This window comes from Lissotriton vulgaris, unplaced genomic scaffold, assembly GCF_964263255.1.
Source record: "Lissotriton vulgaris unplaced genomic scaffold, aLisVul1.2 SCAFFOLD_214, whole genome shotgun sequence".
Lineage (NCBI taxonomy): Eukaryota > Metazoa > Chordata > Amphibia > Caudata > Salamandridae > Lissotriton > Lissotriton vulgaris.
Window position 1 is genome coordinate 1117979 of NW_028243866.1, and position 12479 is coordinate 1130457.

At 50.6% G+C, this 12479-nt stretch overlaps 1 protein-coding gene across 1 annotated transcript in view; it reads right to left on the minus strand.

Annotated features, from left to right (window-relative positions):
• LOC147668214 (voltage-dependent calcium channel subunit alpha-2/delta-4-like) overlaps window positions 1–12479 on the minus strand; it is a 987093-nt gene that overhangs the window by 528645 nt on the left and 445969 nt on the right. The window contains exons 18-20 of the mRNA XM_086948696.1: window positions 4575–4661; window positions 4014–4085; window positions 611–672 (exon numbers count right to left, since the gene is read on the minus strand). Of these exons, the coding sequence (XP_086804822.1) occupies window positions 611–672; window positions 4014–4085; window positions 4575–4661 (221 nt within the window). The remainder of the gene's footprint in view (window positions 1–610; window positions 673–4013; window positions 4086–4574; window positions 4662–12479) is intronic.

Consider the following 12479-nt stretch of genomic DNA (forward strand, 5'->3'; position numbering starts at 1 on the left):
CAAGGTATACACCTTTTCCACATTACTGCTCAAGTGAGTCACTGAAAGTAGATACACTGTAGTTACAGCACTGTCATTAATGAGTTTGTCTGCAACACCTTAAAAAAGTGCCACCTAGAAGCAATGGAAGGCAGGCCGGAACATTGAACCTCATGGACTGTGCCTTCTTTCAGCTCTGGCTAGAATGCTTTTAGGATTCATGGGCACACATAAATGGAGTGTCACTGATCTACAATAATGTCACCAATGAACAGGAATGGGGAGTCAGTTATCTGCCTTGTATGAATGTGGCATCTATGAAGGTGGTGACGCGGACCTACTACGGACGCTTTACTTAATGTATGACCTCAACTGAAGGCGGTGAGACCTGATTCATGGACGCAGTTGTATTTGCCTGAGCTGCCCCTTTGGAAGGATATGGAATTGGTCTCTAACCTCACCTATAGGGGGTGCTACAGATCCAGCATTTGCTCATCTGATCAGCAAGCCACTACATTGATGTGCCGCTGCGCTGTTTCACGAGGAGCCTGTCATTAGCCCAGACTGACACAAATCTTGAGATTTTTTTATTTAAAAAAAATGTCACTGACCAGAGCGGTAGGGTGCTTACCTGAACGGCGTGCCACTGATGGCGGTAAAGAAATAATCATGGGTCAGGAACAGGACTCGTTTCTGAAAAACAGGAAAAAGTGACTAAATCAATTCCTTGGCACATGGGAGTGATCAAACATCATACAAGACCCATACCCTGAGAAGATGTTGACTGCACTAGGCCGACTACTACGGAAATAATGAGGGGATTCTGTCACGTCAAGTCTAATTGATACCCTCGAATATTTTATGCTATACTTACCCAGCTTGAGAAGTAACCAATCTTATGATAATTAAAAGAATACTGAAACAATGTTTTTCCAGTTTAACACACATAGGTCAGACGATTTGCAAACTCAAAACACATACTGTACACTACAATTAACCTCCCTCTTTCTGACACACCAGAAACTAAGATAAGAATAATAAAAGAAGAAGAGACAAGAATTACTCCTTATTTCATTGAGCACAGGTCATTTGGGGTTACTTCCTGCAGTAATAATCGGAGAGAAGGTGGGACAATATTTAATTACATTGAATAAATATAGTTCAACATTTTTTTCTATCATGGCCGATTTCGAATATGAATTATTCATGAGACAATGGAGCTGGCAGATAATGTTAAACCTTAATTGGTCTTTTGTTGTACCGGTCCCAAGTTTAGCTGACAAGTGGTATCATGTCAGGTGAGACACCTTCAGCTGGTCCTGCCTTTGCAACTCTTTGCACGTTGGGATTTTCAATGTTGAAACAAAACTACATGTCCTAGAATGCATAATGCATTGTTGCATTTTAATAAAAAGGTAGGATTTGCTGAAAGTGTGACACATGCTGTCAGGTGTCTTCGAAGCTATGCCTATGTAGCCTCTAGGAATCAGGAACTCTGATCCATCCAAAAAAAAAAAACCTATTTCTTTCACAGAAGAGGACACAGGTGGCCGCGTGTTTGCTTCTTTCCTATAGATAGAATGGACGCATGTTCCTTATGCATAGTAGTTGCATCGGTACACCTCGTCCCACAACCCTCACCACCCAAATGATACACAGACAAGCATGTTGGGAATAAGAAGTTTCAGGTTTATTTGTGATACATAATAACAGAGCGGGTTAACTGGCAGGCGACCCCCCTATACCCCGCAACCCCTTGTTGCAGGGCGCCTGAAATTGAGCCAAGGAAGCGGACACCAGTGGCCCTAGCCAGGTGTCGAACCTGGGAGGCACCAGCCTCCCACCGGTGGACCTATCGTCCACCTGCCCCACCCTCCAGACAAGGGAGAGTCAACTCACACCTTGCCCAGCCAGGCGGGGAGTTATTAGCAAACCCCCGGTTGCTCAGGCTTACAACCGCCCTAAGGACTAACGGGGTGCCGTTGAACCAAGTCCCCAAGAAGGGCCCCTCGGCTTATGTATGACTCAGCGCTGTGCATTTTGCACTGGGGCTTCAGGTCCTGTTCCTGCGCCTGTCCTGCATGGGGGGGGGGTCGCCTTGTAACTCCTCATGCAACCTAGAAAACATAAATACAACATTAATATTCCCCCCTCCCCACTTCCCCCCTTTCAGCGGGTGAGCGGTAGGGAGGGGGGCAGAAATTGCGGGCCTCGCGTCCGGTGTCGTGGGGAAGTGAGGGGGGGGCCTAAGGGAAATAAATGGCCTGAGGCTGGCGAGGAGCAGCCTGCACGACCGTCAGTGATGGAGGGGGCAGCAGCAAAGAGGGCGCCAGGAGGGAGGAGCTCCCCTATAACCGTCCCAAAAAAGGGGTTGGCCTATCCTTGCGTGACTCCGCCCCTTCTCCCTCCCCCGGGCTGGCCTCGGTTCCCTGCGCCCTACTACGGGGTTTGCCCTCCTATGGGGTCCCCTGCAGGGACCTCGGGCCTCCCGCAGACTAGCACAACAGATTCCAAACTGATGAGGGGAGTTGGAATGGGGCCCCAAGCACTATCTTTGTAAAGAGGCAGTTTGTTTTGCAAACTGCAGCTACTTACAAACAGTACTTGAGCTCCTGAGTACTGACTTTCTGCAGGCTGAATGAAGGGTGTAATACCCTTGAACACTGTGACATCACAAGTAAGGATTTACACATAAACACGTATTTCAAGCGACTGGGTGCGTCATTTTGTACAGAAGTACAAAGCAGAGGCCCTCATGAGTAGTATACCCAAAGCCCGCAAAAGCATGCCTGGCATACGACAGTTAGTGGTACATAACATTATCCAGATTAATGACAACAGCACCAAATAACCCACTACAAGATGGCCGCACTGTTTTCAGCAAAATGTAACTGACCTGTCGCAAATGACTGCTCACAGGATCAGCTATATATTTATTTAAATGAGAATGGGAGGTAACGATAAAATTGGCAAATAGGAAGATGGTGATATTAGCAAGTCGTGTATCAGCTGTGCTTTTCGAAGGCAATGAAAAATACTGTATGTTTAAATCAAAGGCTAAACAATAAAAGTATTCGCTTCGATTTGACTCGAAAGGTTTTACTGCTTTCTCCGCACATCTACTAACCACGACAAAATCTTATATTGAGGGCACTTTACAGCTTCTTGCAATTGTTTTGGGCTCAGTTAATGGATTAAGACACTATTTGCTCCTTAAACCTCCCATACAAGTAACACAGGGAGATTACTTCAGGAAGCGGGTGACGGGCGAGGGTCAAGTAGCTCAACAATGTCGCATGGCAAGAATACATTCACCCTCTGAGAAGCCACACTGATAGTGACTAATAGTCATTACTATCTACCAGTGATCAAAGCAACATGTTAACAGCAGCGCGGTTCCACCACAATCTGAGAGACAGCAGAGGGGTAACACAGGACCGGCGAAGTCAAATAGTCAGATCACAGGACATCCTGCAGGCGTGATGTGTCTTAGACTCTCCCTCTGTAGCCTGTAGATCACAGGACATAAAGCGTATTGATCTAGAAGGTTGGATAAACCTGGGCCTTGAGAGTCCATGATCTCAGGTCTGTTCACTGGCATATGCATGTGAACATAAAGGTGCATGTCCTGAATTAAAAAGTCATCTCTGGTGACTCTTAGATTCCAGGGCTCACATCTGGCAAGAAAGCAAGTGCACACAGCAGGCTTGCACCTGAAGAGAATGCTGAGATGGATCGAGTCTTTTCATCAAACCATCATTTAAATGCATTGCATTTTTACTACTAGGCACCACAGGACATCATGCTCGAGTGGAACACATCAACTTCCTGTCAGTGCATCATACTGGCAAGTAGGTGTTCGTGACGCAGCACAGTCTGGCTAATTTCTCAATCTGGGGGTCCTGGCGACTGTCCAACGCCATCTTCTTCGCCTGTTTTGTAAAATCCTAATCACTTGAAGACATTTCATGTCACACTGTGTTTTATTCTGCCTCAAGCAATACAGTCTCTCTACTGACATAATGTGCACTTACCCCTTTATCCACAGGAGCCATCACTTCCATGGAGAGGTAGCCGGTTTCACCATTGATCATCGCTGTTCTCAGCTGCGCGACAACAAAACAGCATTAGTGACAGCATGACAGAATGACATAATTCTCTCGATTAAATGGTGTTTGCTCCAAGCTGCATGCGGCATTCCCTGAGTCATGATCTGACTGGTGTTTCTCAAAATAATCACAAAATCATCTTTCAGGTACAAAATGTTTTTATGAATGAATGGTCCTGGGAGTGCAGCCATTAGCCTGCCTGCTCTTGATGCACAGCACCCACATTTCATGCCAAGACCACTTGTTATTGGCTGGTTTCCTTAGGATATATATTCCTGACCCGCCCAAGCCATATATTCCCCAAAGTTGATCTGTTGATGAAGTAGTGAAATGAGACTCGTATACCAAGATGTCATTTTAAGAGATTTGGAAGTTGCAGTTGGGTGGTATTGTGTTGCGAAAGGTGTCAATATATACATTTATAACAAGATATGGCTATAAAGTGAAATTTGTACCATCAAAAGAGCTCACATTTGAGGTACTTACTATCTCGTCTTGATCCATCCACTCTACTTCCGAAAGATCAACGCTGTTGTAGTTCGGCTTGGGTTTCAGCTTCTTGCCCTCTTTGTACTTGATGTTAGTAAGACATAGACAGGATGGAAGGATTAGTCAGCAGGCAGTCATATGTAGAATAACACGCGTCCCCCGAATAAAACAGCTCTTATAACATACTGCACTTCATATAGCATGATACTTCAAACGTTAAATGTGTGGATACTCGTAGCCCCAAAGAACATGTAAATACTCAGAAAGCACTGGAATATCTGGAAATCAATTAAGAGGTTCTCACAGAGCTGCTGAACTGCCCAAAAGTACATTGATTACAGGTTGTACTGAGAGACCTCAAAATATGGGCGAGGTGGGGGTGGACTGTTCAAACGTCTTTGTGAGGTCCTGGATCGTTTTAGCCTCATAGCCTGACGTAATGGGCTATGCAGGTCATTAAAGGCCAGGTCCAGCGTTAAAGGCCAGAGCCAAAGGCCAGGGCCTTTAACAAGGGAGCGGGCCTTTAATGGCCAGTCGAGACCGCTACGGAGGGCTCTAGGGCTATCAGAACATTCCTACCCTAGAGGGCAGAATGTTCAAATTTGTAAAAACAAAGGCTTCTCTGAGCCCACGGGGGCTTAAATCCCATCAGACTCCAAGAGGCCTTTGTTCACAGAAACAGCTGTGAAATGAAAACAATATTGGAATGTTGCTCTCAGGGCTTCTACAAGCCATTAGAAGCCCAGAGCACTCTTATTGTCTTCAATGGAGCTCCCAACATTCCAATGTTCTATGCAGGGATGGTCCACAATCTGAGTTAAGTGTAAATCAGCATATTATATTTATACGCTAGATTATTTTATATGAAAATATTGTAGTCAAAATATCAACTTCCACAATACTGTCAAGGTAAGTATATACAGGTAAGTCTAGATTTAATGTCCTTTACTACACAATGAACACAATAGTGAAGAGAAAACTCAGTGGTAGAGGCATGTGATGTGTAGAAAAAGAATAAAAAATATAAAGTGAGAAGAGGCACTGGGAGAGTGTTGTACCACGGGGAGAGCAAAGATGACTTAACAGGAAGATTGGACAGATGGGGGCTTCTGGAGAAAGGCAAGAGATGGTGAAGGAAAACACTGCGGAGAGACAGGAGACATGACAAGAGAGAACACTGCAAATGTGATATGGGTAGGATACATGACATGTATGAGAGTGATGAAACAAAATAAATTAACTAGACATGGTGAGAGATGAAACAAGGGGGAGATGAGTCTCATCAAACACAATGAAACATAAGAAAATGTGAATTGGAGTCACGGGGAGATAAACATGGCCTGTGAGATAGGAGACTTGGTAATACAGGATTAAAGAGAAAGAGGGAAAGAGTTGAGGCACTGGAGAGATTTGCAAGACATGGGTGAACTATTAGAAATATGAGTGAGCGTTAAGACATTCCTGAGGGAGACAAGACATGGGGTTGTGAGGGTCACTGATGTGTCAGAAGGGGCCTTGGCAGGACAGTTGTGTTGGTGGGGCAGGGCGTGTGGGTGAGGGACCCAGAAAGAGATTTAGGAGAAACAGTACAGAGAGGACACGTGCGAGTAAGGCTGTTGCTCGTTTTTACTTGCTTAAAGACTGCTGCACCGAGTTTTATGGTTTTAAATTGAATCCTCACATACCTTTTCCTTGTATTCACCACCGTTGGGCTGCTTACTTTTCACCTCACACTGCTCTTTGGTCCACTGCGGGCTCATCCCGTTTGCGTGGAGCGAAACAGGGGCTAATTCCGGGCTGAGAGGGAGGTTGGCGGTCTAGCTACCTTACCCCCTCCATAAAACTGGATGCCTGGCAAGACGGACAGCGGGCGCACCCAAGGCAAACCCGTCTGTGCCCATCCACGCCCAGCCATTGCCAGGAGTCAGGACCCCTGCCTTTTCTGGGCAGAAACGGTTATTCGTCATAAATTAATATACACAAGGGGGCGTGGCCAACTGCCGAACATGGCGGCAGCTTAACTCGGGAGCTCCGCAAGGCAATCCGGCCCGCGCAATAATCCACATGCACATCCGTCTACTGACCTGCCTGAAGGGGTGAAATCGGCTCCGGGAACCGAGCGGCGCACAACGAGCCGCCCCCGGCGCAAATCCGACACCGGGAAGTGCTCCATCCGCCGACAGCGAGACGAGGCCTACGACAACTCAGCAGCACCGACCTAAAGTACGGAGACAGGCCGACCGGAAGCGCACCTTGCCCGGCCGGAAGAAGTCAACCTCAGCCGGCGCCCGCTCCTCCCCGCCTGGCGCCAAGTTCCACCACAGCGCTCTCATAACGCTACACTTGGGTGTGACCTCCGGTCCCCCTGAGCCAAGACTTCAAAGATATCAAGGGCGGGCGAGGCCCCGCACAACGTCGAAGCAGTCCTGGATCTGCGCTACCGGGCGGACGCCCAGACACATACGGCGAGGTAGGGCGGAGGACGCCTGGGTCGACGCAGTCCCCCCGCAGCACTGAACATTACTCCGGACCGCCGTTGGGCAGAAGGGCCGAATACACCGTAGTGGCGCCAGTCTCCGGCTACCCATTGCAGCCCTAGAAGGCGGCGGCGCGACCCACGTGGAGCGGGGAAACAGTACGGTATGCGAGAGATGCACACGCCGCCAACAGCACCGCGAGAACCCTTCTGCTGACTCCAGCGGCAGCCGCAATAAGGCTACACTTCAGGCCGGGATCGACCTAGGCCCTGCGGTTCCCGCTCCTTTACCGGCTGCTTCGACGGCGACCACCAAGGGGAAGGCCTACACGGTAGGTGGCCGGGCCGGGAACAATTGAAGGACCGGACACTGTCAACCCAAGCAAGCCAACATGACGGGCAAAAACACGAGGAGCATGACTACGACGCAAGCAAAGCTTGATAAATTTGCCTATGCCCAGAACGGCCACTCACAGGGACCTGGACGACACTCCGCCGGTGCCTCCTCTGACGCCAATGGCACTGGAAAAGTCACACTGGAAGCCATAAAGAGAACTCTCACAGACGTCCAAGCGACGGTAGGCACCATCTCCACTGAGGTGAACCTGCTACGAGCAGATTTTAAGAAAATGTCGGAGAGGGTGTCGCAAGTGGAGGTAGTCACGAAATCCCTCATTGAAGACACTTCAGACCTTCAGGTGGCGATGGAGCGACTAGAAAGGACCACTAAACAACTACAAGAAAAATTGGATGACCAGGAAGGACGCTCGAGAAGAAATAACGTCCGCATCCTAGGCCTTCCGGAATCGGAGGGGAAGGGGGCCATGGACCTGTACATCGAGGACCTCATTAAGACCAAACTGCAGCCTAAAGGCCTGTCCGCCTTCTTCTCCATCGAGAGGGCTCATCGGGTCCCGGGGGGTACGCCCAAACCAGGGGCCGCGCCGCGACCGGTGCTGGCCAGGCTCTTCAACTTCAGGGATAGGGACGCCATTTTGCAGGCGGCCAGGGTGGCGCCGCCGGTGAAAATCCTGAACTCCACACTGGCGTTCTTCCCGGACTACACGGCCGAGGTGGCCAGGCGTCGAAAATCCTTCAATGAAGTCAAGAAGACGCTGCGAGACAGGGAACTACCCTATTCAATGCTCTTCCCCGCCAAACTGCGGATTGTGGCTGAGGGGAGGACATGGTTCTTCGACAATCCTGAGGTGGCACGAGAATGGCTGGATGGCTGGAGACCGGCGGGCAAGCCTCACCACCCACATAAAGACCGCCAGGACCGCCGTAATGAGAAGACGCCGGAACACCGTGCGGCCAGCCCGGCCACTGAGCAGGGCGCGGCCGGGGGCCTGGAATCCGATCTCGAGAGGGACCCGTTTGATTCAGGTCAGCCTAGCAGGGGCTGAATGGCTACACTGGAAGCACCAAGATCTGGACACAGCCCTTGGGACCTTGGGCCGATGGAACTGAGTAGGGCGGGTTTTGGCCGGAGCCTGTAGGGGACTCACCAACCCCACAAGCAAGTAAGACTAGATAGAGGGGGGACAAAAGCACTCTGCCAAGTTGGGGATGCGGGCGGGAATTCGTCCGTGGTGCAGGGGAGCAGGGAGGGGGTGGAGGGATGGGAGTTACGAGGTTCAAGTTAAAGTTAAGTTTTATGGTCATCATCATTGCAATCTTACAAGGCACGGGAACACTACTCACTATGGGCGGCATGCACCGCCTCCGCGTTCTGGCGTCCTTATCCTGCTGCACATAGAGAACACGGTTCATACACTCAAATGGCACGACATGATCGAGCTACACCCGCATTGGGTACCCCTGTAACGACAATGGTGCCCCCACTGAAGCTCCTTACATGGAATGTCAGGGGGTTGGGGGACAAAATTAAACGGGGTCTGGTGCTGCAAACTGTTAAACGTAATCGATCAGACCTAGTGCTGCTGCAAGAAACACATCTGGCAGGGACCACCTGTAAGGCTCTGAACAGCCGTGGGTACACCATGGCAGTACACTCCGAGTTTACCTCAGGTTCCAGGGGCACCGGGATACTCCTCAGAAACAACTCCCCCTTCTTGGTCACTGGCCACAAGACAGATGATCAGGGACGGTTCGCAGCACTCTCAGGCCAGTGGGAGGGGAGGGCCTTGAATGTGATATCTGTATACATCCCCCCAGCACTGCATGCTGCAGCCTTGCCGGCACTTAGCCGATTCCTTATTGATCTCCCAGAGGGGGACATGATCCTGGGGGGAGACTTCAATGCCATCACAGACCCCCTACTAGACACCTTTCCCCAGCGGGATCGCCAGAGAGGGTCTGCCACACTTCCGGGATTCTTGTCAGCTATGGGCCTCACAGACATCTGGCGTCACCTGAACCCTACAGCGCAGCAATACACACACTACTCTGCACCCCACAACAGCCTCTCACGTATTGACTACTTCTTCTTTCTAGGGGTTGGGCTGAGCTCTGTGGATAGTATTGATATCCTACCACGAGGAATCTCCGATCACTCCCCGGTCTCCCTTCACATTTCCACCAAAGATTGTAAACGGGCTAGGCTGTACCCGATCTATCCCAATTATCTGCAGGTCCCTACCGTTAGGAAAAAACTCAAGTTAACCACCACACACTATTTCACTGAGAACACAGGGTCGGTCACCTCACCCTCAGTTCTGTGGGAGGCTTACAAGACGGTCCTCAGAGGGGCATCCATATCAGCCATTACTGGGTATAAAAGGGAGTCTAGGGCTACACTGGCCAATTTGGAATTAGCATTACACACGGCGAACACTGCGCATATGGCAGGCCCCACCCCTGAGACGCTTCATGAACTACAGCTCCGTCAGCAGCAGCACCAGGCACACCTCACTGTGATCACCAAAGGACACCTCGCGAGCACGTCGCACAGAATCTATGATGTGGGCGATAAGGCGGGGAAGATGCTGGCATGGCTGGACAAACGAGGTGGCAGTAACAAGGGGATACACGGGCTCTACGATGCGGCCGGCGTGCTGCAAACTCACCCGGAACAGATAATCCAGACTCTAGCTCGCCACTTCCAGGGGATCTACACACCGACACGGCCAGTCACTGAGCGGGAGGCCACAGAATCACTTGGTCACATCCCTGTCCCCGTACTCACACCTGAAGCACAGCAGGAACTTGATGCAGACCTGACAGAGGGAGAGGTCCAGTTGGCAATACAGGCGCTGCAGTCAGGCAAAGCCCTAGGCCCAAACGGAATTCCTGTGGAGTGGTATAAGACGATGGACTCTGTGCTGGCCAAGCCCCTCTTAGACATGTATAACGACAGTGCAAAAAAGGCGCTGCTTCCACTCGATCAACGCACGGCCACCATTGTGGCCATCCCCAAACCAACCAAGCCACCAACAGACAGTGCCTCATACCGACCCATCTCCCTGCTCAACGCAGAGGCAAAGGTCCTGGCGAAGCTCCTGGCCAGTCGCCTAACCAAACATCTGAGTACCCTAATACACCCTGACCAATCGGGCTTTATGCCACACAGAAGCACAGCGCTAAATCTGCGGAGGGTCCATGGGGTACTGGCGAAGGCGCATCTTCTTACGGAGCAGGCTGTGATACTTTCCCTAGATGCTAAAATGGCATTTGATTTGGTAGAGTGGGAGTACCTTTTTGCTGTCCTAACCCGCATGGGCTTCGGGCCCCAATATATGGCATGGGTGCGACTGCTCTACGCCCAACCGATGGCACAGGTGGTTGCAAATGGACGCATATCCTCGACCTTTCCACTGGGGAGGGGAACTAGACAGGGGTGCCCGCTGTCGCCCCTGTTGTTTGCGATAGTACTGGAGCCACTGGCAATCCTGCTTAGATCGACGCCGTTGTTTCGGGGAATCACTTGGAGCGACGGGTGGGAGGACAAAGTCTCCTTGTACGCCGACGACATGTTAGTATACATGACCGGCCCAACTGAAGGGGTCCCCGCCCTATTGGCAATCTGCGATGAACACGGCAGGGCCTCGGGATATACCCTGAACTGGTCCAAGTCTATACTCTATGTCCTTACTGGCCCGGCTCCGGTGCTGCCGGCTAACTGTCCTCTCACAATAACCACCTCCTCCTTTAAGTACTTAGGTATTTATGTGACGAAGGACTCTAAACAGTTTTATATCGAAAACCTGCAGCCGCCTCTGCAAAGATTGCGTACTGATGTCCAATACTGGGCGACGCTGCCGCTGACCCTCCTAGGGCGCGCGGCGCTCTATAAAATGATGGCTCTCCCGAGATTTCTGTATGTGCTAGAAAACTCCCCTTATGTGGTTAACCCACAGTATTTTAGACGGGTAGCGGCATTGGTCTCCAGCTTGTTGTGGAGTAATGGTCCGGCGCGAATAGCGCAGGCAAAACTGGTGAAGAGCTGGTACGAGGGGGGTATTGCATTACCCAATCTCCAACTATATTACTGGGCGTCACAGCTTAAAGTTATTAATCATTGGATTCACGTCTCACGGGACGACCCCGCATACAAGGCGGACTGGTCGCAACTGGGGACTGATGGCATGCTCTCGGTGCTGTACAACTACCCGCAGGTAAAGGCCCTGCTAGGCCCAACATTCCACACAGCGACAATCTGGCATACGGCACAATCACGCCTAGGGTGGAAGGGTAAAATCACCAGGCTAACACCGCTATGGGACACTAAAACACTGGGTAACCTGCGGACCTGTAAGGGATTTGCGAGGTGGGACGACATAGGGATCTCGGTAGTGGGGGACCTCTGGGACAAGGGCACGGTTATTCCCTTCCAGCACCTCCAGCAACAATACGGCCTGGGGCCCACTGAAACGTACCGCTATGTACAAATCCGGCATGCACTACTGCAGGCGATCCCACCAGACACCACACTCCCAGAATCATCGCCACTTGAGGATAGGCTGCTCACCGAATTCATGGAGCAAAAAGCGACCTCACTCACGTACAAAAAATTGATTAACAACATGCCAGATCCCACACACAAACTTAAAGAGAAATGGGTAGACGAACTGGGCGACATGGATGAAACGGAGTGGAATGAGGCATTGGCCTCGCCGAGGGAAGTGGGCATATCAGCCAGATTCCGCCTGGTGCAGCTCAAGGTGCTACACCGCACCTACTACACTCGCACATTACTCCACAAAATACAGAGAGCGCCACACCCATACTGCCTCAGGGGATGCGGGGAGGAAGGGACTCTCCTACACACGTTATGGGAATGTCCACAAATCAGGGAACTATGGCGTCAGATTATGCGCACAGTCTCTCAGGCCATCAATGTTTCTGTCCTACCGGAACCTCGTAAATGCCTGTTGAACATTTGGGACCCTACGGACTTAAACAGGTATGGACAACTGTGGGTCACCCTAGCAGTGACAGTGGCCAAACGAGACATTGCACAGAGG